The 27,364-nt window shown below is 54.9% G+C and overlaps 9 protein-coding genes across 9 annotated transcripts; 5 read left to right on the forward strand and 4 right to left on the reverse strand.

Annotated features, from left to right (window-relative positions):
- Positions 1-1,754: 1,754 nt before the first annotated feature.
- N0V96_006779 (uncharacterized protein) lies at positions 1,755-3,005 on the forward strand (the record flags this gene model as incomplete). The annotated part of the gene is made up of 1 exon (XM_053196339.1): positions 1,755-3,005. One exon carries the CDS (start codon positions 1,755-1,757, stop codon positions 3,003-3,005), a length of 1,251 nt encoding a protein of 416 aa, XP_053046202.1.
- A 718-nt stretch (positions 3,006-3,723) lies between these two features.
- N0V96_006780 (uncharacterized protein) lies at positions 3,724-5,766 on the reverse strand (the record flags this gene model as incomplete). The annotated part of the gene is made up of 2 exons (XM_065757822.1): positions 3,724-4,932; positions 5,554-5,766. The coding sequence occupies 2 exons, from the start codon at positions 5,764-5,766 to the stop codon at positions 3,724-3,726; spliced, it is 1,422 nt and encodes a 473-aa protein (XP_065613739.1).
- Positions 5,767-6,488: 722 nt separating this feature from the next.
- On the reverse strand, positions 6,489-8,161 carry N0V96_006781 (uncharacterized protein; the record flags this gene model as incomplete). Its single annotated transcript, XM_065757823.1, has 2 exons — positions 6,489-8,058; positions 8,157-8,161. 2 exons carry the CDS (start codon positions 8,159-8,161, stop codon positions 6,489-6,491), a joined length of 1,575 nt encoding a protein of 524 aa, XP_065613740.1.
- Positions 8,162-9,804: 1,643 nt separating this feature from the next.
- On the reverse strand, positions 9,805-10,354 carry DAD2 (DASH complex subunit dad2; the record flags this gene model as incomplete). Its single annotated transcript, XM_065757824.1, has 2 exons — positions 9,805-10,066; positions 10,122-10,354. 2 exons carry the CDS (start codon positions 10,352-10,354, stop codon positions 9,805-9,807), a joined length of 495 nt encoding a protein of 164 aa, XP_065613741.1.
- Positions 10,355-10,788: 434 nt separating this feature from the next.
- Positions 10,789-13,134, forward strand: N0V96_006783 (uncharacterized protein; the record flags this gene model as incomplete). The annotated part of the gene is made up of 3 exons (XM_065757825.1): positions 10,789-10,837; positions 10,894-11,338; positions 11,391-13,134. 3 exons carry the CDS (start codon positions 10,789-10,791, stop codon positions 13,132-13,134), a joined length of 2,238 nt encoding a protein of 745 aa, XP_065613742.1.
- Positions 13,135-13,495: 361 nt separating this feature from the next.
- Positions 13,496-14,295, reverse strand: vps29 (Vacuolar protein sorting-associated protein 29; the record flags this gene model as incomplete). The annotated part of the gene is made up of 3 exons (XM_053196344.1): positions 13,496-13,618; positions 13,719-14,129; positions 14,227-14,295. The coding sequence occupies 3 exons, from the start codon at positions 14,293-14,295 to the stop codon at positions 13,496-13,498; spliced, it is 603 nt and encodes a 200-aa protein (XP_053046207.1).
- A 1,362-nt stretch (positions 14,296-15,657) lies between these two features.
- N0V96_006785 (uncharacterized protein) lies at positions 15,658-16,967 on the forward strand (the record flags this gene model as incomplete). Its single annotated transcript, XM_053196345.2, has 3 exons — positions 15,658-15,746; positions 15,842-16,467; positions 16,525-16,967. 3 exons carry the CDS (start codon positions 15,658-15,660, stop codon positions 16,965-16,967), a joined length of 1,158 nt encoding a protein of 385 aa, XP_053046208.1.
- Positions 16,968-18,730: 1,763 nt separating this feature from the next.
- Positions 18,731-22,420, forward strand: CRM1 (Karyopherin transporter; the record flags this gene model as incomplete). Its single annotated transcript, XM_065757826.1, has 9 exons — positions 18,731-18,796; positions 18,871-18,900; positions 18,969-19,041; positions 19,100-19,171; positions 19,220-19,941; positions 19,992-20,760; positions 20,810-21,280; positions 21,333-22,131; positions 22,183-22,420. 9 exons carry the CDS (start codon positions 18,731-18,733, stop codon positions 22,418-22,420), a joined length of 3,240 nt encoding a protein of 1,079 aa, XP_065613743.1.
- A 1,586-nt stretch (positions 22,421-24,006) lies between these two features.
- RIX7 (Ribosome biogenesis ATPase rix7) lies at positions 24,007-26,481 on the forward strand (the record flags this gene model as incomplete). Its single annotated transcript, XM_053196347.1, has 2 exons — positions 24,007-24,321; positions 24,403-26,481. The coding sequence occupies 2 exons, from the start codon at positions 24,007-24,009 to the stop codon at positions 26,479-26,481; spliced, it is 2,394 nt and encodes a 797-aa protein (XP_053046210.1).
- Between the last annotated feature and the right edge of the window lie 883 nt (positions 26,482-27,364).

Consider the following 27,364-nt stretch of genomic DNA (forward strand, 5'->3'; position numbering starts at 1 on the left):
CAGGCCCGCTCCACTGGCAGATGCGGTAGTAACATCATATGGGTACTTATAGTCCTTGCAATTTTTGTGTGGGGGAACAAGTAGCTGGCTTGGCTGACCTGAGGCTGGTCGCAGCACAGCTCAGCGCCCTGCCACTGAACCAGCGGCCCTAACTCCCGCTGAGCCACCCACCCGCACCTAAAGGCAGCGGTGGATGGTCAGGTCAGTCTACACTACCCAATGCCACTGTGTTCCCTTTTTGGTCTTCCATTTGCAGTTCTGGCTTTAACCTGCACTGGAGGCTGGCTCGCAGTATCCGTACATTGCAGCTTGGAGCTAGATGTTCGGACACGAGACAGACACACGCCAGCAGGGTTGACGACTGTAACCTCCAATTGTTCTCATGGACCTAAATGGCAGGGCGGGAGGGCTGTGAAGAAGGAGGAAGGAGGTCGGTCCACTTCACTTGGGCAGGCACGCTGCACGAATAGGTGCTGGATTGCTCTTGCTCAAAACATACATATTTCCGCGCCTTCCTCTGCTGCTCCTTCGGAGCTACCCTTCCCCTTCCTTCTCCCTCCCTTTCGCTGCCTTCCCGTCAATATCCTTCCACCCCCTGTCCCCCCGGCCGTCCTTGCTCGTCAACCCCCTCCCCGGTCCTTCCTCTTTCACTTTCAATTGGCAGCGGCATCAGCATCAGTCCGCATCCTTCCAAGGAAATCGCGACCTTGCTCTCCTCCTTCTTCCTCTTTTCCCCTCTTCCCCATTTCTTCCTACTTTTCACCTTCCTCCTCTCGCTCTAACTCTTGCAAATTCTCTGCCCTGTCCTTTTGCTTTTTCCCACTTCCCTGTGACGCCGTCGCCAATCGATCCCACTTCGTCACTGCGGATCGACAATACTCGCGCGGCACTACGGAATACGCCTTCAACGGATACTGCCCGCAACCAGGTACCGTCTCGTCTGTACGAACCAAGCGAAGTAGGGCCCTGCCAACCGCCGAACCCAACGCCGACCCGCGCAGTAGCCAGGAGACGGTCCGTCTTGGGAGCTCCCTCACAGGCACACAGGCACCACCTGAACCTGACTCAGCCACCCGCGCCAATTATCAACCGTTCGTCTTGTCTGAGCACCCGTCGCTCCATCGCCGTTGTTACCGCCCAGACGCGACAATCACTTCCCACATTTTCCAAAGAAACTCTTGACCTTGACTCCATCCTCGACTCGACACCCCGACGCACACGTCAATCGTGTGTCGCTTCGCCCTGAACTGAGGCCTCGTACCGCCGCCAGTTCCACGTGTATCGCCAAACTTGGCCTCTAACACGGCCTGGTTGAGAGTCGACCGCGCTTCTAAATCGACTAAACCGACGAATTGCTCATTGCAGAATCGCCTGTATTGAAACACCTCCCTTTCTCCGCCCTGCAAGCTACGTGTGAGCCAACCGCTCTCATTGGAGGTACGTTGTTCGACGCTGTGCTTCCCAGATTTTGCCGAGTGCACTACGGCATCTCTGCCGATCATCAATTTGCCTCCCAAGAAACCTGCTGCATCTGTTGTGTTAGTTGCGCACAAAATGATTGGGTCTTCTGCCTTGGTTGCCAATTGCCCAACTCGTCGTCCCATCTAAACTATTCCTTCGTCTTGTTTTGTTGAATACCCGTCATCCCTTGTTCGGAGTCTGGCGATGCCATCAAACCTGCTCCCTCGCCAGTCGCTAATATGTCTTCACCACCTAGTCAACCGCCACAGATCTTGCTGAGACAGGAAAACACAATGTCGTCGAATGCTACGACTCCGGGAGGCGAGGCCACAACGGCCCCCGCCGCGACACCGGGCACTTCGGCACCCGCAGAGACGAGCGCCGCCGCCGTCACCACCACCACTCCTCCGGCAGAGACCTCCGCGGCAGCGGCTCCCACCACCGCGCAACAACCCACGACGCAGCAAACCTCGGCGGCAGCAGCACCAACAACGTCTCAAGCTCCAGCAGCGACGACTTCTGCGGCAGCTGCACCAACTACTCAGCAGCAGAACACTACTCCGACTACTCAAGCTGCCGAAAGTACTACCCAGCAACAGCAAACAACCCTAGTCGCGACTACTGTCGTCATCACGCCGACCGAAGCAGGAGGCCAGACAAGCACCATTTTTACCGTCATCACTCAGACCAAGGGCGTCACACAGACCGGAACTGCTGCCAGCTCATCTGCTTCCGCTACGGCCTCAGGCGGCGCCATCAACTCCGGTGGTAACTCCAAGGGTGGTCTCGGTAACGGGGGCACTATTGCGGTTGCCGTTGTCGTACCCATTGCTGCTGTTGCCCTGCTCATTCTGGCCGGCCTGTACTTCTGGAGAAAGAGAAAGCAGCGCAAGGACGCCGAGGAGGAGCGACGAAAGGAGGTTGAAGACTATGCTTACAATCCGAATGCGGACCCCACCATCCCGTCACTTGGCGATGGCGGCTCGTACGAAATGAAGGAAGATGCGGCCTCATCCGGATACCGTGGTTGGGGTTCTACCACTCTTGCCGGCTCCACCGGACGTAAGGCGTCCACGACCATGTCCGGAGGCAACACAGGTGCGGCATACTCGGATACAACTTCACCCAGCCATGGAGGAACTGACAACCGTTCAGGAGAGCCTTTGATCAACGATGGCTCGTACTCACCTGATGGCGAGATTCTTGGCGCCATGGGCCCTTCTGCAGCCATGAACCGTGGAGGCGGCGTTCAACGTGGACCTTCCAATGCGTCATCTTCCTACAGCGCAGGAAACCACTCAGATACCTCTGACGGAATCGGCATGGCATACAGCGGCGGTGGCAGCAACGGTAATGGCAACGGCAACGGTTACTACGACCAGTACGCCAACAACCCGTACTCCGACAGCCCCTACGCCAACCCGGCCACTGAGCTTCCCGGCCAGCCGGTCATCCGCGACAACCCAGCTCGTCGCAACACTCGGATTGAGAACCCTTCGCACTATCCCCAACAACAAAACGCTGGCATCTCCCAGAACTTCTAGACAAGGTCTGGTGTGTTATCATAAAAGTTTTGTTTGTTGCTTATTAGTCTGCTGGGGTTCTGTTCCGAAGATACCCACCATCCCCATCAGGCCAACGATCTCGAAATCGAGAAACACATACGGCGTTACGGATTTACGGAACCATGCGGCACGGTGGCATTTTCCTGCCTCGCGACGCTTCTTTTACTTTTAATATCGTTTACTCCGCTGGCTTGCCTGGCGTATTCCACACGTAATGGCTTGCCAAATGCCCCGGAGATCATAATCCACTTCGACGCACATGATTTATTCGTCATATACATAAATATCTCGGAGATTTATTCCGATCAATGCTGCCCATAGCGTGTTGCTCCGGTCTGATCTGTTGTACATAGCAAGTCAACGAAGAGTGCGCACAGGCAACGTGATTTGCTGATATCTTGGGCAAAGCAATCAAGACTACCTTGGCGGCAGAGAGCGAGCTTCCGCACAAGAAAAATTGGAGGATTTTAGTATAGTAGTAGGTAGTAACAGATTAGGATAGTCGAGATCGCCAAGATTTCGAAAGACAGTCTCATATAGACACGTATGAATGAATATTCCTTTGTCAATCTAATCTTGCATTCATTGCTGTCGCTTTATCGTACTGCTTCATTTTAAATCACTTAAGCGGAGAGTCTGTATCTGGCTAACCTTTAACTTTCCCACTCACAATCGAATCAATCCATCATAGGTTCTCCTACAACTTGGACCCCTCCTCTTCGGCAACACCCATACCCTCGCTCAACCCAACCCGATCCCACCAGAACCGGAACTGCCTCACCTCGGCCTCGGTCAATGTCCGCACGCGCGCCACAGTGCCTCGGCGCCGCTGTCCCAGACGGCCCATGAGCTCGTCGTTGCCCTCGCCAAAGACGAGGATCTTGCCCCTCGTCTCCGTGGGGTCGTCTGCCGGTTTCGGGATGTAGTCGTCCGCGGCGGTGTCGCCAAAGGGAGAGATGAAGAGGGGCCAGGAGACGCCGCTCGTGTTCGGGTTCGGGGAATCGTGGCTGACGTCGTCGACGGCGTTGGGGTCGGAGGTCGTGGCGAAGACGGACCAGTGGGCGTGCATTGCGTCCGATACGGCGAGTAGGCCGGGCGTCTTGTGCGGTGTGAGGATGTCCGTGTCGTGTGTGGCGGCGGGGACGTGGTCGCCGTGGTTTGCGGCGGCGAGGTCGGCGTGCGCGGCGTACTCGTATACCCAGACCGGAGCGGGTGCGTCGGCGTTCTCGGTAGTCTTCTTCTTGGAGGCAAAGTGCGCCGAGTGGAGGAGCGGGGCAATGTATCCGTAGTGCCCGTACGCCTGCGCCAGCCGCCGGAACTGGGCGCCGTGGGAGGCCGTCGGAGGGGCCGGGTACGTCGACGGCGGCGGGTACAGTGTCTCTAGGGTCGCGAGGTCTGCGGCGGAGAGGGCAGGGATGAGGGTGGAGAAGAAGTCTGAGAGGGCTGTCGGGGAGGAGGCTGTTGCGGGCGCGAACATCGTGCCTTCGGAGGTGTTGAAGCCTGTTAGGAGGGGCGGGAGGGTCGTCGGGAGGAGGGTGGGCGAGGTCCAGGTTTTGATTGGGGCGAGAGGGATTATGCTGCTGTTGTTGCCGTCGTTGCTGCTGCCGCTGCTGCTTCCCTCGATGGATGGTTGAAAGGGCCATTGGACCGAAGGGGCGCACTCTGACCAGGTGGCCAGCGAGGCCTGGAGGAACTTCTCAAGGGGCAGGGCGCGGAGGGCGGGCAGGATCTCATCTGGTGTTGAGGAGAAGTTGGACAGGCCTGCGTGGGTTAGGAAGCGGGTGAATTGGGCCTCGTGGCGGGGATGCGTGGCCGCGAGGACGGAGCGGGCTGTCGGAGCGCCGGATTCGAGAATGGCGCGGTGGAAGAGGCGGCGCGAGGGCGGGGAGAGAAGGTGGTGACCGAGCTGTGTGCTTGCGTGTTAGCATCTCGTTTGGACTTACCATCATGACTGCACCATAGCGGGTGTCGAGGCCAACATAAACATGGAGATGGAAGCTGGTGAGGAGAAGGGGGGCGGGGGGTAGCAGGATAAGAAACCATACCGAATGCGCCCCCGGCGCTGAAGCCCATGACCGTGACATCCCCCTCATCTCCGCCAAACCTGCTGATATTGCGCTGCACCCATTCGAGCAGCGCCCTCTGATCCATCAACCCCAAATTCGCGATGCCTTCCCCGGCAGCAACACCACACGGGAGGAAACCCAGCGGCCCAAGGCGGTAATTGAAGCTCACGGCAACCAAATCACGCTTCGAAAACGATACAAAGGCCGCAAGGTTCCTGTCCCCTCCCCTCCCAAAGTTGAAGGCCCCGCCATGCGCTAGATTCGACTACTGTTAGTACATACGTTAGGTACTTCAAAAAGGCCGCACCATCGGCTGGAAAAGGGAAAAACAAGGACGTACTATACACTAAAACCGGGACCCTCTTCTTCCCTCCCACCACTTCCCCTGCTGGACGAAAGATATTGGCGTTCAAACACCCTTCTTCGTCCGCCGGGTACGTCGGGTCCGCGGTGGGACACACGGGTCCATACTCGGCCGCATCAAACGAGTCGCCAGACTGGCCCGGCGCCTCCGGCCGGCGAAGGCGAAGGCACTTGGCATACGGCACGCCGAGGAACGCCTCCACGCCGCGCGGGAAGTCGGGTTCAGAGAGCGTGGTGCCGACAAAGGCTCCCTGATCCAGACGGACCGTCGGCCGCTGGTCTCGGGACGGGGTCGAGGATGCGGGGCTCATGTTCCGGTAGGTTTGTTCGCTGTAAAGTACCAAGAATTGGGTTGTGGAGGATTGATGCCGATATATGTTTGATTGCTGGCCTAATTTTTCTTCTTCTCCGATTTTATCAATCCTGCAATTACTTCGATGTCGATGTAATGAAAGGTTGAAGACGAGCGACTCATCCGCTGGAAGCGGATGTCGTTGGCGTGCTCCGCTAGCGCCGGCACGCTAGCCGGCCGTGCGGTCCGCGTTGTCAACATACCCCGGGTCACACTCTACAACGCGTCGTCTTGTTCATTGATGAATACCTGCCTTAAGCTTCCCACAAATCAACTATTCTCATCTCTGCCATAGGCGGTCAATGTTCCTATGGACCACATGTACTATCATTGATCTGAAAATGGCATTGTTGATCTACAAGTACTCACTAGCATCACTGGAGTTGAACTCATGGTTTAAGAGAAATTCTTTTGCAGCAACCAACGGGCCTAAGCAAGCTATGAACAATGACAGCAATCGCCATATCGATGCTAGACCAAAAGCAAGTTCTAAAACTGAACATCAAAACTCCTACACGGCAAGTGTCTGTTCAACCTTACCAGCTGAACCGTTGATACCATTGCCCCAGACTCCACGCATCTCCATCAGTACAGGCGCCAGGCTCCATCCGCTGGTCGAATAATTTACAAACAAGGCCAGACCCTGCCAAATAGGGCCTCAAAATCCTTACGTCGGGCCAGTCACACTGTCTGGCCTGCCGCGGCAGCCAGAATAGCGAGCTTGCTGCGTTGTTGCTTTTCGCGCCACTCTCGGCTCGCTTGCCTAGAGCGTTCCGCAGCTTGCTCGCGGGCCATCTTAGCGTTCCACTCACGTTCACGGCGCTCCCGCTCCTTGTCTTGGGTATAGGAGTTGTCGCGGTGGAAGACCTCGCGGCCCTTGACCTTTTGCTGCTCAATCTCCTCAACAGACAGCGCGCTTCGCTTGCCGCTCATACTACCCGTAGATGTAGACGTAGCACGGCTAAGCTGGGCCTCTGTACCTGACTGTGAGGTACCTCTGCCACGAGTCTGTGGCGACCTTGTTGAAGTCGTTTTCGCAAGCGTACGAGGAGTGCCCATGATCGATGAGCGCTTCGACGGGCTTTCCATGTCATTGGCCTCGGACCCCTTGTTCTGGCGAGCTCGACTAGCCACGGTCTCTCGAGGTTGAGCAGCCGTTCCCAGCCTTGCCTTGATAGGACTCGCCTTGAACTCGCGACGCCTTCGCTCATCCTCTTCTTGCTGTTTGAGACGAGCTTCTCGCTCCTCCCTCTTGCGCCTGGAGATTGCCTCGCCAGGCAGCTCAAAGTTAGGCCTAGTTGGGGCCTTGAGAGATCTGGTTCGCTGAGGGACTACCGCAGTGGCCTTCTCCTGGGCCTGTTGAGCCAGGCGAGCGTCGCGCCTCGCCTTGATATCGCGAGCGGTGGCCTCACCTGGTAGCTCAAAAGAGGGCTTGGTAGGAGCCCTCGTGGATTTAGCAGGCGGTTTGGGCGGTAGAAGGCTGGTTGGACGAGCCACAGGAGGCCTTGTAGTAGGTGCTTTCCCAGGGGATCCCTTTTGTGACGATCTTTTGGCTGTGGCACCAACAGATTGAGTGCGGTTCAACGTGGCGGCGGACCGCTTGATGAGTGATTCCTTTTTGGGAACTGTCGTAGTAGTTTCATCCGACAGAGATTGAATCCGTCGCGACTTGCTTGGTGTCGCCAAGCGTGTGTTAATGGCCTCCAATTCCTCCTCGAGTTTATCGATGGCTTCTACGGAGTCCTCAATTCGAGATCGCGAGCTGGTTGAGGTCGACCTAGATGGAGTGCGAGGAACGTCCTCCGTTGGCGCCATGCTCTCGTCCGTAGATGAGAAGGAAACTACTCTGTCTTTGGGGTGTTCCACGTAGTCCAAAGATGACTCCTTGAGGTGAGTCTGTTCAACGACGGAAACATTGATGGCAGACTTCTTCATGGGGCTTTCGTACTCAGCAGGCGCTGGAGAGGCAATGCGAACAAGCGGTTCGGCAACAGCCATGTTGTCGTCGTTTTTCGAAGATGAATATGACGCACTCCGAGATGCTTCGTCAAATATCAGAGGTGTTGCTAGAAGTTTGAAGGCATTAGCCGGTTTGCGCTGACTGCAGAGACTTTCCTCAGTGCGGTCGGTGTGGACTAAGACGTTGCAGCCGTAATCGTACGTGGCGTCTCCTCGTCTACTGGTCGCATTGTTGCGCCTAGCCGGACCGTCTGGGTTCGGGATCGAAATTACATAGTCATACTGACCTGACCTGTGCCGTGCGATGGACTTCTGTATGTTAAAATCAGTGTCAAGATGTTGCTGTTCGAGACCAATTGCGCGCAGGACTAATATGGTTAGTTGAGGGACCACATGGCAGCAATCGGATGAGCGAACCTTCAGAACAGAAGTTGGATCCGTTGGCTTCAAATGAACCCGACGTCTGGCGAGGGGAAGTAGGTACGGCAGCACGTGTTTCAGTTGATGATGGGATACCCTCGTCTTGTTCAGTCTCTTGAGGCAAGTTGGCAAGGACTGGTCCTTGCGTAGGGCTAGTCACACTCGAGTTTCCGTCACAGATTTCGACTTCTTCCCTGATGTGTTGAAGGGTTGGGAAGATCTTGGTGTCAATGGAAGATCGAGTCGAGCGACGTCGCGCAGGTTGCAGCAATGATCTGTCGGCACGGCTCTTCTTAGGACTGTAAATATGTAATTCCTTGAGTTTGTCGGTTAAAGCATCGATGAATTCCGGCGTTCTTTGGCGACTGTTAGTGTCACAATCTTCGAGAGCAGGAACGTTGTTGAAGGGGTGAGGGCCGTTCGCGTCAGAAGAAGCATAATGGCCGGGACCAGAGGTGTCTTCGAGGATACCGAAGCCGTGGCCCACGGTGTTGGATCGAGAGCGGCGACCCATTATGCTCGACAATCTCCGATTCCGACCTGAACCCAGACAGGGAACCACCGACCCCAGACAAATTGAAAGACAAATGGGCCTTGATACGTGGGAGACAGTGGGCTGTCTGGGATTGGCGAGCAATTTCGCTTGAGACCAGCTGGGGTACGTGTAATATGGCGGGGTTATTGGCTGGAACACTACTTCGTAGACGGCACTCTTTGTAGGTATTGGCCGTATGATTCTGGTTCAAGACAGAGTGGGGAGGAGAAGGCTGAAGGTGTCCAAAAAGAAGAGCTCTTTGAATATGATGGGCTAAAGTGCTTGGTGCTTTGGGATGGAAGCGGAATGGAAGCAAGACAAACAGCATGACGTGGAAGAGAAGAACTTCTAGCCTGACAGCCACCAAGATGGTGGGAAATTGGCTTCAATTTGATCTTTCCCCTACTTATCAGTTTCCTCCCAATAAAGCCACCAACCAACAGCAAATGAGCACAGGCGCGGCAGGCTCGATAGATCCCCTCGTTCCCGAGTTCTAAGGACCAGCTTGCCAAGGGCTTCCGGGGAGCCACGGGGGTGAGGCACATCCCGTTTCGCTGCATCTGATCCGTGGCACTGGCAACGGCCAACGGGTGAGACGGGTGAGAGCCCAGATTGGGATGACTAAGAGACGCGTTCAGACTCCAAGTCGCGTCCTTCCCGTCCATTTGGGTGTCTGGGACCCCGCACCTCACTTCTTAGTGTTTGTTGACTTTGAGTGGAGCTTCCCTGCCCAATCCAACGCCGACATCAAACTGCCGGAAGAGGACGCTAAGAGGTGTAGCTTTCCGTCCAACACTTGGGCATGCCACAAACTGGTAGCTGCCGACAACGGTTCCAACGTAGACGAGCTTCCCAAGGCTACCTTAAACTCCTTCCGTATTGTTCTGGTCCATTAGCCAATAAAGGCTTCTGATCCATGTGCAACTACCATATTGTGTAGGCACCTCGAGAAGCCTGGTCGTGCATGCTGTAGCACACGCGCTGACGTGGTCAACAACCAACAATACCTCGGGTTTGAAGGCTGCCGCTTCATAAGGTATATTTTGCTTTTCGGGCCAAAGACCCGTATTTCGTGAACTCTTATCATGGCGTAGCTATACTGCTCTCTGCATTCTCTGCTGCGTTTTCGGCCTGCGCCTGGAGCGTCGGAGCGTGTTCTGTCGGAATGCGAACCAGTGTCTGCGGCAGAGACATGCTGGGTTCCTCCGATTCCAACGTTTCTTCTTGCGGAGGCGGCTTGGCAAGTTGGGCTACAAATTCCGTGTCAGTTCCTGTCATGTGCGTCGCCTGCAGCTTGAACCGACCGGATGCCATATTGATAGCGCGTAGCACGTTATGCCAGTTGCTAATAACCATGGCAATCGCTTTCATCCGTCAGCTTGGCGACTCATCATGGGTACCTCGATGGGCCATGCTGACCTTCTGTACCATCTGAAAGCGTTGACAGCTTCTGCTCCAGTGCTTCCATCTGGCCTGCGACGGCAGCACTGAGGTCGCGCAGATCCTTCAAGTGCTCCAGCTCTGCCTTCTTCTCTGCGATGCGCGCTACCAGCATGGGCGACGGGCCTGCGGAAGCGTTTTGCGACCCCGCGCCCGGGAGTCGAGTCGAGAGTGATCGAGTCGGGAAGGACATGTCTGAAGGTGGCAGATGAGTCTATCGGTGTACGTATGTAAGAAGTTCGTTGTGTTTCGGGTTCGAGTTGGGAAAAGCTGAAAGGTGTGGCGGGGTAGTGAATGAAAAAAGGCTGAAAGCGTTCTGCAGGTCAGAGAAACCGTCAAAGGTTCGGTGAGAGTGAGCACATGAAAAAGGATGCGGCAGGCGGTGGAGAGCTAGACCCGTCCAATTGCGCCCCCAGCAACCCCCTCTTCCCTGCACCATTGTTGACCCTAGACCCAATTAGGCCGAGTGTAAATAAATGACACTTCGGTAAATTTTCTCCCTCCCCCCGACCCCATCGTCACTGTCCCAGCCACCTTCTTGTCATGCTTCGCTGATCTGACTCTTCCATTCCTCACATTTTGGTCTCATCGCGCGTTGGCTTTTTGTTCACTACTCCAGAATGCACCATGGCCCGACTAAACGAACCCCCCGTATCTACAGATAGCATCGACACGCGTATGTTTACTTTCTCGTCTTGACTTTATCTCGTCGACTAACTTGTGTTATTGTAGTACGCAGGAAGCTATTGCGCCAAAACAGAGACCTTGCCAGAGCAAACGCTGTTCACTTGAATCGCATCCACAACCTCGAAGCAGATTATTCTCGTTCCCTGTCAGAAAACCTCCAATTGAATGGCCGAATTATTGAGCTGGAGAAGGAGCTCGAGGACAGCAATGCTCGGAGGATAGCAGACCATGCCCTGGACATCAGGTCCAGACTCGAATCCCAGTTGATGGACTGCATGTCGCTCCTTTCCAACCTCGGTCAAGAACCCCCCACGAAGAGACACGCGAGCCCTCGAGGCAGAAGGATTTCCAGAGCAAGTCTGCCGCGTGGCAGTCCTCCCCAGAGACGGCCACCACGCGAGCCAGTAAAGGACACAGAGGCTCGAGCGCTACAGGAGGGCCGTCTACCGCCAATTACAGAGAACAAGTCGTATCCAAGAGCAACACTTGAGTGAGTCAGCTGTGACAGTTGTTATCAAGCTTGTAGTGCTAACAAGGCCAAGCCGTGACCAGATTCTCGCTTTGTGCTCAGAAGCCGCCGATACGACAGATACAACAGACAACGCCGATACCACTGATTCCCCCGAACTTGGTCCTCCCCCAATGTCCCGATTCGTCGATGCAGACTCCGTTGATATCGGATCCCCTCGTCAACCCCTGAGTGCTGTAGAACCGCAGGCAGCCACAAACAGCTCGCCGGTAAAATCGCCATCACCAGCGCCAGTAGTGGCACCATCACCTGTATCCCGAACGACACAGAAGCCCGAGAGAAATCTCATTGTGCGGCCCGATCCTGCAACTAAACCGGAAGACGCCAGACCCGATGTCAAGCGCCCACCCAAGGAGACTCCCATCTTACCCCCCGTGCTTCCGATTGTCGTCAAGGCTGGGTCAAAGAGAAAGCATAGCATGGGAGACGACCTTGCCAAAATCACAAAACCACCCATCGAGCCCTCAAAGTCGAAAGAGCTCGAGCAACGTCCGCTTGAGGCACGCGAGCAAACAAGCGTACAGACCCTGAAAGAGCTCGCCAACAGGCGCCGTGAGGCAAGAGAACGCATGTCGGCACCAGTCAACTCGAGAAAGCCTTTGTCGGCCAAGAGCACGAATGACGACATGGCTTCGCCTGTGAAGAGTTCCAAAGACGCAACGAATGACTCCAAGATCGCCCCTGAGAAACCGAAGCCGCGCGCTGCAAGCCAGCGGGCCGCGCAGAAGATCAGAGAAGCCGAGGCCGAATCCAGATCCGAGCCTGAGCCAGTCGAAGTTGTCGTTGCCACTGTGCCATCACCAGCACCCACTGTTGATGTCCTGCCGAGTACAGAAACCGTACCCATCGAAGCTGCTCTCCTATCACCAGCATCCCCTGAGCCAGCATCTAGAATGAGCCTGCCAAGTGTTCGGGATACACCCCCGCCAAACGATATCTCTTCTCAGGGCGAAACTTCACGGCCAAGCAGGAGGGCGCGAGCTTCGGTCAGCTACGCAGAGCCGAATCTGCGTGACAAGATGAGACGCCCTACGAAGGAACTTTATGACGCCGTTACTGGTCAGACGAGGTACCTTCAGCGTAGTGGCAGCGCCAGTTCAGATCCATCTGCGTCGGATGCGGCACCAATAATCAAACGCGAATCTAGTGACGATGCCACTTGGCAGCAGATCGCGGCTGCTGCTTCGCCGTCTGCAATCAGCCGGCAAAGTCAGAAGAGCCCCCACGAGCCCATTGATAAACCGACATCGCCGGAACGGCTGCTCGCCGTGGCGAAACCACTTCGTAAGAAACGGTCGTCTGCCATGATGTCGGGCTCGATCAGCGATGGCGAAGGACAGAGGTCTTTTCAACAAAACACTAGCAGCTCGATTCCCCTAGAGAAGACGCCCAGCCGCCCATCGACTTTGTCGCCCGAGAGGGAAGCCGACCCTTATGAGTTCCCCGCTTCAACTCCGGCTAGCGATACGTTTCGGGTTGCTGATACAAAGGATCTCGCTTTGCCAGCGCGCCAGTCCAAGTCATCGAGACGAACGTCGTCTGCCACAAGGGACGACTTCAGAGGGGAGGGGGCAGAAGTGAACCAGCGACCCAAATCCGGTGGGCCTAGAAAGAGAGCGTCGATGGTCTTGCCCAAAAGGAATCGCGCAGAAGCAGAAAGTGTCGAAGATAGCAGCTTCGAGAGTGTGGAGAGCAGCAGCGACTTTCAGGAAACAAATTCCAAAGTGTCGATGCGGAGAAGGAGCATGATGTTGTAATGACCACCACATGATGAGACTGACGGCTAGCACTGGTGTTTTTGGGAGTTGGATACGTTGTCAAATACCATTCTCCTTGTTTTGTCCATGTTTTTGGGTAAGCCCGTCGAAGGGTCACTGCTGTCGGGATACCAAGGGAGACGCGATTGGGTTTATTGTGCATATAGGGAAGCATAGCGAGCTTGACGCCCCGAATAATGGCTGGCTGAAACTTATATTATTATCATGATCATCATTTGCCTACGTTCTTGTGGTCTTGAATCATGATAACCAGTCGATGATGGCTGGATCTTCCACTTTTTCTTGCAAATGTCCATGTCCTCGATTAAACGCCGTCTCCTGTCGTCATTGCGCCACTGTTTCATGCTGCTGCCGATGGTTCCACGGGCTTCGTGTATGTCACCTTTTCTACAGCAACGTTCTCATTACCTTTGTCGTCTTTCCGTAGTTGGTATACGTAGAGAGTGAGAGAAATCCCTTGCACCTGGACTGGTTGTCAGCAAAACGAGTACGACATACGCTCGCCCCACTACTAGATAGAATCCGACTCGGCTAGCTTAGGGCCATGAATGGATGGTACTCACGTCCATCAAACAGAAGCTGGGGACGGGCTCCTCCCCGTCCTTGCCCCAGCCCGCAGTGAAGGCGCCCGTGGCGCTGCCGGGGTTGACGAAGAACTTGTCCATGTACTCAAAGGCGTCGAACTTGTGGGTGCCGCCCCAGCAGAGGACGTCGACGTCGAGCTTGTTGGCCTCGGCGAGGAGGAGGTCGGGCTCGTTGGAGACGAGGGTGAAGCCCTCGAGGAAGCCGATGCGCAGGGAGCCGTGGGTGACGACCTGGGTGAGGGGCAGGCTGGTGGCCTCAACGTCGAAGCGGCCCTTTACGATCTTGAGGTCCGGGGCGATGGTGCGGAGGTACTCGTACGTGTGCTTGTCTGTCAGGTTGCCCAGGCAGAGGGTCTGGCCGATCTTTCCTGGGGCGAGGAGCTTCTTGAACTGTTGTTTGGAGTGTGTGCGTTAGCTTGCTGAAGCTGTTGCGGGGGAGAGGAGAGAGGAGAGTGGCCCGGGTTGAGCAGGGAGGAGATGTGTGTACCTTTGGGGGGATGTCGAGGGCGCGATCTGGGATGTGGAGGTCGCCAATGACTAGAATTAAGAACGCCATGTTGACGGGGGACGTGAAGGGTGTTGATGGGAGCGCCGGGATGCGGGAGCTGCCTGCTGTGAGACCTGGAGTTGCGCGGCCGATTTGAAGGTCCGCAGGCCGGGGCGGTTCCGGCTGAGGGTGTCGGTGGATCGCTGAAACGATGCGACGATGTCCTATGTGGCTCTAACAAACAGGTATCGAATTGGTCGTCTCTCGATCTGACGTAGTGATTCTTGATAAGGTAGCTTCGCTGTGTCGGCTCGGTGTATGTAGCTCATGATGCACCGCCGCTGCGACCGCTTTCCCACCTCAGCCTCAGTTGCAACGGTCAAAGTGGGGCTCATGATGATGGAGTTCAAGCCACAGTCTCATGTGGGATATTCCACATACGTGTGGCTCAGCAAGTGTCCCCCAAACTTGGGAAAGCGCCGATGTCGTCCGGTGTCGTCCCCCGAGCTCAGGAGGAACGGGAGCTCCTCTTCAGCAAGGCTCATGCCATCCAGTCAATGTATTCGTAATTGCTAAGGTGCTCTCAAAGTCTCTCATTTGAACTCGGAGCTCTCCACTCTCCGACACCAGGACACCGGTAAGGGACACACGGCACTCTCCTGACTCGGACTTGAATGCCGAGTTTACTCCTTGTCTTCCCTTTCCCTCAGGCTTCTCCTGCTTGACTTCCACACACGAAGTTGACCATCCGTCTCTCCACGCTCATTCCCTAGTGTCCAGAAAAGCCCCTCAAAGAACCAAAGCCCAGCCACTTTTAGAGGCGGGGACGCAGCAGCCAGACAGACCACAGCATTGTCGTCTTACTGATTAAAAAAATTAAAATTCCAAGGCAAGGATTACTCCACGGCATTGCGTATTCTGTTTGCTTTTTATTTACCAAAGGTAGTCTAAACAAGGGGTCCTCAAAAGACTTCGGCCCCGGTATCCGCTCCTTTAAAGTCGTTCTCGGCCTCCTCTTCCTAGACTTGTCCTCCCCGCGACGGGACAGATCCGAGCAAAATCGTAAGAGCCCTTACAACTCTTTGTTCCTAGACCAATTACATCCTCCGTCCGATAAAGACTATCGGCTTACCTCCCGAGGTGTGAATGACGCATAGGCGCACATGCACGTACCCCTAAGGCGGCTCCAGCTCCCTCTCCGCACGTTGGCGAAGCAGGGGAGAATGCCCCTCCACAACCTTAGCAACCCCTCATCAGCTCGGGTATCGCTCATCTCGAGACACCTGCGACCATCGGAACCTGCGACGACTACATCAACGGCTGTAAGTCCACCCTTTTTTTCGATCTACCCCAGACTAAAACCCCTCCAATTGATAAATCCAACTCTCCTTCTCACATTCACACCATCCATAGGCACGACCACTTTCCACAATGTCTTCTCAACCACCTCACTCGACCCTCCTCATCCCGGGGCCCATCGAATTCGACGATGCCGTCCTCCAGTCTATGAGCCACTACAGGTCTGAAGTCCTTCTCCCTCCGGCACACCCTCCGTCTCCACCGGATGCCCTCCCGGTATACCCAGAACACCATGCTGACCTACACCCGTCTGCAGTGAGAGCCATGTCGGTCCTGGTTTCGTAAACACTTTTGGCGAGACTCTGTCCATGCTGCGCCAGCTCTTCATCACCAAGGACCCCTCGGCGCAACCCTTTGTCATCTCTGGCTCCGGTACCCTCGGTTGGGACCTCGTCGCCGCCAACCTCGTCGAGGCCGGTGAGGACGTCCTGGTCCTTGCCACCGGCTACTTCAGCAATGGCTTCACGGACTGCTTCAAGACCTATGGCGCCAACGTCACCGAGCTGAGAGCCCCCGTCGGATCCCGCCCCCAGCTCCCTGAGATCGAGAAGGCCCTGTCCGAGAAGAAGTACAAGGTCTTGACCGTCACCCACGTCGACACGTCCACCGCCGTGCTGAGCGAGCTCAAGGAGTTGACCGCCTTGGTCAAGAAGGTCTCCCCCGAGACCCTCGTCATCGTCGACGGTGTCTGCAGTGTCGGTGTCGAGGAGATACAGTTTGATGAGTGGAAGCTCGATGGTGTCATCACCGCCAGTCAAAAGGCTATTGGCGTCCCCGCCGGTCTGTCGATTTCCATGTTCAGTGGTGCGGCCATGAAGTCGTTTGCCCAGCGCAAGACTCCCCCGGCGTCGTACTTTGCTTCGTTCAAGAATTGGACCCCTGGTAAGTATCGTGGCGCACAATCAGAATAGTAAACCTCGATCGCTAACCAGTCACAAGTTATGCAAAACTACGAGGCCAAGAAGCCCTCCTACTTTGCAACACCCTCGCCCCAACTGATTCACGCCCTGCACACTGGCCTCACCCAGATCCTCTCCAAGCCCCTGTCTGAGCGGTTCGCCAAGCACAAGGAGGTCTCCGACAAGGTCAAAAAGGCCGTTGCAGACCTCGGCCTGAAGCAGGTTGCCGCCAACCCCGACGACCAGGCCCACGGCATGACCGCCATCTACCTCCCCGACAGCGTCAAGGCGACCGACGTGCTGCCTAGCCTCGCTAAGAAGGGCATAATCTTTGCCGGCGGTATTCACAAGGAGATTCAGCCCAAGTACATCCGTTTCGGACACATGGGTGTTAGCGTGACGGACCCGAACCGAAAGGATATCGACAATGCGATCAAGGCTTTGCAGGATAGTTTGTTTGAGGTTGGCTACAAAAAGGAGTAGAGACAAGGGTTTTGTATAGATTGGCTGAGCCCGAGCAATTATTTGTTTATTAGATCTGGCATGGCATCTTTGACCAAAGTATGAGAAAGGAAGAAACGAAAAGGTGAAACAAATTTGTAGAAAGTCACATTCAATGACAGCCAGGGCAAGCGGCGCTTAATGTGATTAGTCGGCAAAAGTCTAAGTGTGATGGGCAACGGTTCGTTCTCCTGGGCCCGTTCTAAACAGGGGGTCACAGGTCAGGCGCGCGGTATTGATATGTCAGCTACCTTGTCAAGTTGTTTGCCTATCAGGCTACAATGAGGTTGGATCATCTTACACGGTGAACGAGTGGTCCCCGAAAAACATGACCGACAAGTCAATAAGTTGGTGTAATTTTATCATTGCTGGCCCCCTTCATTGTTGTTAAACAAGGTATCTAATTAATCTCAGAACATCTTCTTGGATGACCCATTAGTTTTTAGACTTTATACTTCCTCGAAGTTGGAGGAACATGAATGATGCGTCGCCAAGCTACATCTGTCGGACGCATCGCCGTCTAATTCTCCGAGGTAAAGCGATACTGTATAAAGGTACTGTAAGGTAGGTGGGGGTGAGGAATGACTTTGTACCAGTACATTGCTGGGCTCACTGACTGAGTGATGATGGGTGGCCAGCTCGGAAGGAAATCTAAACCAACAAGAGGGGGGGCTACCGAGTGGAAAACAAAAGGCCGATTCCGTGCGCCACAGCAATTTCATACGCGCTTCGGCCGATGGGGATGGAGAGAAGGAGGTGCAGCCGGCCGGGAAGGCAAGGTGAAGAGGAGGCAGCAGAAAGGTGAGCTATCGGTGTGGACATGCCACCGATGACGCGCATCGGTGGTGTACTGTCAAAGTGGCAGTAGCTGTCACGCTGTCTGGTTGCTAGGTGAGGTTTGTGGTCGGGCCTGACAGGGTTCAATGCGCCAGGTGAGCGCAGGTGGAAAAGAGGGGTGCTGTGCAGCAACATCGACACCTCACCTCTCAGTGCCATGGGGAGTAAAGGCACTACGGTACACCTCAACCTATCCGTACCTTCCATACCTACCTACCTTGCATTAGGTGACTGTGTAAGGCTAACGGAGTAGTACTGCGTACTTTAGGTATGAAGGTACCTCGGGCGGAGATGGAAACACAAGTTTTCCACTGAAGAAACGAAAAGAGGTAAAGTGCAGGGCTGGTCCAGGCCCAAGCTTCGCAGCTGCCCTGTAGTAATTAGGCACAGTGACTTGTAAATTGGAGACCGAAAGGTCGGTAAGAGCGTGAGGAAACACTGACCCGTAGGTGGACTGGTCGTTGCCGTGGGCGTGGGGAGGCACTGGGAGGTAAGGTATCGCTACCTGTGGCTGGTGGAGTTAGCTGGCGGCTGACAAAATTGATTGTCCCCCGCCATCCGCCTCTTTTGCTCTCTCGATAACCAACCTATCCTCGCCTTCACGCCAGGCAGACTTCCCTCACCTCCCACCTCTCTGCCGCTTTTCTTCTCTCTTCCAATTGCACAAATCTTCCTCGCGAACAACATACGAACTCGTCCTTTTTTGCTGCATCAGCCGTAGCGCTCGTATACCGATCCTCAAAACCCCCTCCCGACCGCGCCCTCGCTTTCGCCCCCGCCTGCCCTCCTCCTGACTTTGGGGAGAGTTGTGCCGCGACCAGATTCCCCCTCACTCCCGTTGCTGCGTCTTGCGATCGAGATCGACCTGTCGTCCACCACACCCCGCCCCCCGTACCGCACCACCAGCGATGGCTATCACGATCCCGGAGCTGGACGAGATCGTCCGCTCCTTCTACGAGGGCCGTGGAGAACAGGTGCGCTGCAGTTTTCTGCCCCGGCTCCGTCTGAGATTTTTGGCCGAGGCTGACCGATGATTCTGGAAATATAGCAAAAGCAAGCGCAAGCTACGCTTAACCAGGTACGCGATCAACACCAAACCGTCCACATATACCATGACCTCAGTCTCTAACACGATTCTTGCTGCAGTTCAAGGAAGACCAAGATTCCTGGCTCCTTGTCGACAAGATCCTCGCCGAAGCGACCCATCCTCAAACAAAGTGTATGTTGGGCGCGAACCACCAAGACGGCGGGGTGCAAAACAGCTGACGGTTTTTTAGTCTTGGGATTGCAGGTGCTTGACAATGTTATTATGACAAGATGGAAGGTTCTGCCTCGAGACCAGTGCCAAGGTTCGTGAGTTTGCCTTCATTTCCTACACTCTTACTGACAATCTTCAGGCATCCGCAACTTCGTCGTGCAGTTCATTATCCAGTGCTCGAGCTCCGAAGAGTCCATGAAGGAACAGAAGATCCTGCTGAACAAGCTCAACATCGTCCTCATCTCAATCCTGAAGCAAGAATGGCCTCACAACTGGCCCACATTCATTAACGAGATCATCACGTCGTGCCACTCCAGTCTGTCCATTTGCGAGAACAACATGGTCATTCTGCGCCTGCTGTCCGAGGAGGTATTCGACTACTCTGCCGAGCAAATGACATCCACCAAGACCCGGAATCTGAAGACCACCATGTGCGCCGAGTTTTCCCAAATCTTCACCCTCTGCCAGGAGGTCCTGAACACCGCCGATCAGCCGAGCCTGGTCAAGGCCACCCTCGAGACATTATTGCGCTTCTGCAACTGGATTCCTCTCGGTTACATCTTCGAGACGCCGCTTATCGACACCCTGCGTACACGATTTTTACCCGTCCCCGAGTTCCGCAACATCGCTCTGCAGTGTTTGACCGAGATTGGCGGTCTGCAAACTGGTGGGCCTGGCCAACCTAATTCTTACGATGAGCAGCTGGTCAAGATGTTCACCGAGGTACTCACAACCATCGCCACCATCATTCCCATCACCCTCGACCTCAAGTCGACATATAGCCAAAGCAACTCCAGAGATCAGGGGTTCATTCAGAACTTGGCTCTTTTCCTGTGCAATTTCTTCGGCATGCACCTGAATGTGAGACGACGCTCTAGTGCTGCTATCGTGTCAAAGCTAACAACTCGCAGCTCATTGAGAACTTGCCCAACCGGGACTTCCTTACTCACGGTCATTATTACCTAATTCGCGTGTCCCAGATCAACGACCGCGAGATCTTCAAGATTTGTCTCGACTACTGGCTGAAGCTCGTCAACGAGCTCTACGATGAGATGCAGCAACTCCCCATGACCGAGCTCAACCCCCTGATGGGCATGGCCGGTGGCATGTCCGGAGGCGGCGCGCCGAACCCGTCGCTGCTCAACAATTACCCGCTTCGTAAGCACAAGTACAACGAGGTCCTGTCCAACCTTCGCACCGTCATGATCGAGAAGATGGTCCGTCCTGAGGAGGTCCTCATTGTCGAGAACGACGAGGGAGAAATCGTCCGTGAGTTCGTCAAGGAGAGCGACACAGTACAGCTTTACAAGACCATCAGAGAGTGCTTGGTGTACCTGACGCACTTGGACGTCGTGGACACTGAGAACATCATGACGGAGAAGCTCGCCCGGCAGGTCGATGGCAGCGAGTGGTCATGGCACAACTGCAACGTTCTTTGCTGGGCCATTGGTTCGATTTCTCTGGCCATGAACGAGGAGACTGAAAAGAGATTCCTGGTCACTGTTATTAAGGATCTCTTGGGCCTCACCGAGATGAAGCGTGGCAAGGACAACAAGGCTGTCGTCGCCTCCAACATCATGTACATTGTTGGACAATACCCCAGGTTCTTGAAAGCACACTGGAAGTTCCTCAAGACTGTCGTCAACAAGCTCTTCGAGTTCATGCACGAGTCGCACGAGGGTACGTCTTCCTTGATCCTGTCTATGAATATAATGCTGACTCCATGCAGGTGTGCAGGACATGGCTTGCGATACCTTCATCAAGATCGCGAGACAGTGCCGTCGTCACTTCGTTGCTCTGCAGCCCAGTGAGCAGGAACCCTTCATTGAGGAGATTGTTCGCAACATGCACAAGATCACCTGCGATCTCTCGCCTCAGCAAGTGCACACTTTCTACGAGGCCTGCGGTTACATGGTGGCTGCCCAGGGCAACAAGCACCAGCAGGAGCGTCTGCTCAGCGACCTGATGGCCATTCCGAACGCGGCGTGGGATGAGATTATCAAGCAGGCCCGGGTCAACCCCGTCATTCTTCAAGATGCCGAGACGATCAAGGTCATTGGCAACATCATGAAGACGAACGTCTCCGCTTGCACATCTATCGGCCCGTACTTTTACCCTCAGATTGGTCGCATCTTCCTCGATATGCTCCAGATGTACCGTGCTACCAGTGAACTGATTTCCGAGGCTGTCCAAAAGCAGGGTGAGTCTGCACATGCAACCATGCAAAGAAGACCATGACTGACATTTCACAGGCGAGATCGCTACCAAGATGCCGCATGTCCGTGGACTGCGTACCATCAAGAAGGAGATTCTCAAGCTCGTTGAGACGTACGTTGAGAAGGCCGAGGATCTGCAATCTGTGCGCCAACAGATGGTACCGCCCCTGTTGGAGTCCATCCTGATCGACTACAACCGCAACGTGCCAGGAGCCCGTGACGCCGAGGTCCTCAAGGCCATGTCTGCGATTATCACCAAGCTGTCCACTTTGATGGAGGACCAGGTCCCGAACATCATGGAAAACGTCTTCGAGTGCACTCTGGACATGATCAACAAGGACTTTTCTGAATTCCCTGAGCACCGTGTCGAGTTCTTCAACCTTCTTCGCGCCATCAACCTTCACTGTTTCCCGGCGCTGTTGAAGCTGGATAACCGCCAGTTCAAGTTCGTCATCGACTCGTGCTCATGGGCATTCAAGCACGACAACCGCGATGTGGAGGCTGCCGGACTTAACATGTGCTTGGAGCTCATCAACAACATTGCGGAGAAGACTGATGTGCAGACGGCCAACGCCTTCTTCCAGCAGTTCTTCATCACCATCCTGCAGGACGTCTTCTTCGTTCTCACTGATAACGACCACAAGGCCGGTTTCAAGACTCAGTCTATGGTTTTGATGAGGATGTTCTACTTTGTGGAGCCTGCCGACGGAAGCGCGGCCAAGATCCAGGGTCCAATCTACAGCCCCGACCAGGCGGCGGCTGGCACCTCCAACAAGGAGTTCCTCGCTAACTTCGTGGCTAACCTGCTTCGTGGTGCCTTCCCAAACCTGCAACCGTGAGTACCACCAAGAAAGTGGCGCATGGCGAATGCTAACATGATATCCAGCGCTCAAATCCAGACCTTTGTCGAGGGCCTGTTCACATTGAACACACAGTACGACAAGTTCCGCCTCAACCTCCGTGACTTCCTCATCTCTTTGAAGGAGTTCGCTGGCGACAACGCGGAACTGTTCCAGGTCGAGAAGGAGCAGCAAGAGCGGGACGCCAAGGCGGCGGACCTCGAGCGCCGTGGCAAGGTCGGCGGTCTGCTGAAGCCCTCTGAGCTGGAGGATGACGAGTTGTGACTTGCTCAAGAGTTACGAACCGAGTATGCCCCGAAAAGGAACCTCGAGAGCACAGACAATGCGACGAGAGTTTCCAAGGGACAGGACATTTTCGATGAGTGGGAGCTCTACGGGCTCTGACCAGAAGCCATGCGTCACGGACTAGAGCACGACTCGCCAGTCCCTGGCTCTGCGGCCCACAACCGCCCGCTCATTCTGTAGTGATACCATGGATAGATGACATGACGATTGCAGGATAACCTTTCGCCGCTTTGAGGCCCCCTGGCGTTGACACAGACGGGGCCGTTTTATTTCATTTCACTCATCTGGCAACGAAAAATGGTGAGGAGGGCGACTTGGTGCCCAGTCTTTTCCGTTCCCGGAGAGGACTGTATCTTGAAGCCCACCCTGAGGCGAGTGGAGGAAATGACGGATGGAGAAGGAGTAACTCAAAACAAAAGCTATACATGCAGCCAAGGCGAAAGACCCATCTTCGTGGTAGAAAGCTTGTTATGTAGGCAAATCAACAGATAGATAACACGTCTTTCGTGCATTCCGGGCCTTATTTTGCTTCGTGATGCGCTCCTGAGTCACCGAGTCCTGATGGCGCTCAGAAAAATCATATGTCAGCAAAAACGCCTAAGCAGCGCAGATAATAAAGTGAGTCACGACTCTAGGATATTAGATGACCTACGTTGTGCCTGCGTTTGTGAACCTTTTGAACCCCCGACTGCCACCAATATCCTCAACTAAGCCACCTATGCAATTCAAAGCACTTTCAATTCAAATCAAAGAGATATATGTGAGCATAATTGATGGCGTAGTTCTAGCAAGCATTAATAAACCCCGAGGACGACTGGCGCTGATGGCTTCAACCGTGGCTGAAAAGCTTGATTGTGACTCCTAGCCTTGAGTTCTCCTCCTTCTTCTTCTTCTAAACGCCACCACCGATGCTTCTACGCATAATCATCCGCAAGATGTCGACGCGCTTGCGAATCTCGACGGGAAGCAGTCATCAGTACGGATACTCGTCTGTCAGGCCGAACAGGCGCATGGAGGTTCAGTGCTGAGTGGGCACCATGCTGCTCGATGAAGTTTTTGTTCTCGCACTTGTGGCTCAGTATATTTAGTTTATCATCTCCTAGATAGTAAGGTAATTGAGGATACAACAACTAATCGGGGTTGATGATGATATAAAGGCAGATAGTTGACAACATAATTTACCTCTCACTACCTTGCCTCTGTGCTTACCAGTTCTGGGTCCTATCACTATTAGCACCTCATTTCTCATAAAATATAAGCTCGTCTCCTCATATCATAATCTTCAAGAATTACTATTCAAGAGATGAAGTTAAGAGATGATGATTAGGGCAGTGGTTATAATAATGAAAAAGACATTCAGAGAAGCCTTGGCCGAGTCCGCAGAAACGGCAATTATTTTATGGGTCCTCGCAGCACAACGGCCAATCACGACGCTCTATTCGCACATCCCACCCACCTCAATCTTTTTTTTCTTGCCAGTCGCCTTCGACGTTGTGCTGCCAGAGTGAGAGACTCATTTCAATCACCCTTCTTCTAGTGAGTCTCGTCACCTTTTACACCTCAACATGGCCCGCATAAGCCTCCGGTCCGGCCTCGACCGTGACGTATACCAGATTGTAAAAAAGCTAGAGGATGAGAGGGAAGGAGAGTGGCAGGCGAAGAAGAGCAAGGACAGGGACGGCGGCGCCAAGAGAAAGAGACCACCACGGTTGACGGTAACGGCGATTTACGAGTCGATAAAAAAGTCGAATTCGAGTTTGAGCCGGCAGAAGAGGAAACCGCTGGAGGACGCGATTGAGAGGGTGCTGGATTTCCGCAAGGAAGAAGAGGCCGAATCTGAGGACAGCGACGACTTGCTGGAGCAGGCTGAAGAATACAAAGTGAGTTTTACCTCCCGTCTCCTTTGCATGACGTCTTCCCTTTTTTCCCCACCGTTTCTGACACGACCTCCTTTTTCACAGCCGGAAGATCGATTTCTTCTCAACAGACAAATGACGAAGCACTGGAACGTCGCTCCGGCGGTGCCCACCGCCCAGGGGTCAGACGGCAAGAGCACCAAGAAACGCCGCATCTCTCCTGAGCCCGAGGCCGCCAACGGCAACAGCAACGGCATCGGCGCCGGTAATGTCAGCGACGCCTCCGCCATCGTCTCCAAGTCTTCAAAGTCCAAGACGGGTGACGCGTCAGAGACCGCTCAGGCGGCCGTCACGAAGAAGGCGCTCAAGGCGGCCAAGTACGGCCCCGAGCAGATCCCTCCGGGCTCGGTCGTTCTCGGCGGTGTCCGTGGCATCATCGAAGAGCTGCAGCGGTACGTCTTTGCGCGCGCGCGGAAGCCGGAGGATTTCGCATGCTTTGGAGAGCAGCCGATGGGAATCCTCATCTCGGGCCCCCCGGGCACGGGCAAGCAGTCCCTCGTGAGGTCGCTTTCGTGGAGGACGAGGACGCCTATTATTTCTATCGGGCGGTACCTAAGCGAGACACGGTCGCCCGAGAAAGTGAGCAAGATCTTCACCGACGTTCTGGACGAGGCGAAGAAGATTGCGCCGTGCGTCGTCCTGTTTGACCACCTGGACGAGTACATGGTCAAGTCGGGCAACAGCCACAGCGAATTCGACCACGAGGTCATTTCACAGCTCAAGCTCGGTCTTCGACGCTTGCGGGACTGGGAGCGTGAGGGGTCACGGGTGGTTATCGTGGGCACGACGAGCAAGCTCGAGCTCGTCGACCCGACGCTGCGGAGACCAGACTACTTTGCGCAGACAATCACGGTCAAGGTGCCTAACACAGACGCCCGAGAGGAAATCTTCAAGGCTCTTACGAGAGAGCTCGAAATACCCTCCGAAGTCGACTTCCAGGCCCTCGCGGTCCGCACGCACGGCTTCGTCGGCGACGACATCCGCGCCGTGATCCAGGTCGCCAACCGCAAGGCCAGCGACCGCTTCATGGACGTGGAAGAGGCGCGCGCCAGAAACACCATCCAAGCCGAGAGGATGGATACCGAGACCTCCTCGGACGCGGACAACGCCGCCCGCGACCTCGACGACGCCTGCCTGTGGTACGACTACATCGAGCACCCATCATACACGACCCCCACGCGTGTCCACGTAAGCCAGCAGGACTTTGTCGACGCCATCGCCGAGCACACACCCTACATGCGCCGCGAAGGCTTCAGCTCCATCCCCAGCACCTCCTGGTCCGAAGTTGGCGCCCTCCACTCCGTCCGCGCCGCCTTCCAGGTCTCCATTGTCCGGCGCATCAAGGAACCATTACTCTTCCAGAAATTCGGCAAGCAGCGGCCCGCGGGCGTGCTCCTCTTCGGCCCTCCCGGATGCGGCAAGACGCTCGTCGCAAAGGCCGTCGCCAACGACGCGCAGGCGAGCTTCATCCTCATCAAGGGCCCCGAGCTGCTCAACAAGTACGTGGGCGAGTCGGAGCGCGCGATCCGCGAGCTGTTCACGAGGGCGAAATCCTGCGCGCCGTGCATCCTCTTCTTTGACGAGATGGACTCGCTCGTGCCTAAGCGGGAGAACACCACCACCGAGGCGGGCGCCCGCGTCGTCAACGCGCTGCTCGCAGAGCTCGATGGCGCGGGCGATCGCGGCGAGGTCTACGTTATCGGCACGAGTAACAGGCCCGACATGATTGACCCGGCCATCCTACGGCCCGGACGTCTTGATAAGCTGCTGTTTGTGGATTTGCCTACCGAGGACGAGCGCGTCGATATCCTGAGGACGATTGTGCGCAACGGCATCGGTGGAGGCGTGCAGCCAGAGGGCCAGGGACAGGGTGACGGTGACAGTGATAACGACGTCGTGGACGTTGAGGCGATTGCACGGGATAAGCGGTGTGCCGGCTTCAGCGGTGCGGATCTGTACGGCTTGTACAAGAATGCGCTGGACGAGTGTGTGTTGCGGTACGAGGGCGGCGAGCCGGCGTTAATTAGGAGTGACTGGGAGGCTGCGCTGAGCAAGACGAAGCCGAGTGTGCCGAACCCGGAGACGTATAGGAGGTTGGCGAACAAGTTGCATCATCAGACGTAAGGAAGGGCAAGGGTGGCTTAGATGTGGACTGGTAGAGAAAAGTTGAGTTTGTCTTTTTGTTGTTATATTTGTTATCGGGAGGGTCTGGTGTCTTTTAGAGAGCAATTGGGCTCATATCATGGGTCTGCATCCACATGGTTAGGTACTGAAGGTACTGAAGGAAGCCGAGTAAAAGTAACGACTGTTTCCTTTCACCATCCATCTGAAGAACTTGGCCAGGCTTCATACACCTCGTGTGGACGAGCGAACCGCCAAACCTCTCTCTCTCTCTCTCTCTCTCTCTCTCTCTCTCTCTCTCTCTCTCTCTCTCTCTCTACTTGGCTTGTCTTCGTCTCTTGGCTGTTGCTCAAATACCTCATCACAACTGTTGTAAACAAAAACTTCGGATTAGCTTCACGCAGCCATTTTCAATCTCGTGGCATGGGAGTAACGAGAAAGGCAGACGTCGAACATAGCTTTGGGTCAGAGAAGGAGCCGACACCATCACCAGACGCGCTGAAAACACCAGGGCCGGACCCAGCACTTTACTCGCCCGCGCTTCCAAGAAGACCAAATACGCCAGCAAAAAGTATACCAGAAGATTCATAATTCATCAGTGGCCCGGTTGCAATAAAATAAATGATAGCGAAATGGAGCTATCTGTGGCATTATGTAGGATCACCAATTTTTGGGAGCACAAACGTACTCGAATTTGCAACCCTTGCGGGACCCATTACGCTTTTGACTATTCCATCACTAGGTCATGGACACATCAGATGATGCTCATGCCTTTTCTTGAAGTTTTCTCCCCCATGGACATTTGGGAGTGGCGGGGGAAGGTGCGGTGGTAGGTAAGGTAGGTGTGCCTGCTTATTCTGCCCGGTTGGGCTACTGGTCAGTACTT

The sequence above is a fragment of the Colletotrichum fioriniae genome (assembly GCF_027942845.1).
Source record: "Colletotrichum fioriniae strain IMI 355084 chromosome Unknown scaffold_7, whole genome shotgun sequence".
In the NCBI taxonomy this organism is placed as follows: Eukaryota; Fungi; Ascomycota; class Sordariomycetes; order Glomerellales; family Glomerellaceae; genus Colletotrichum; species Colletotrichum fioriniae.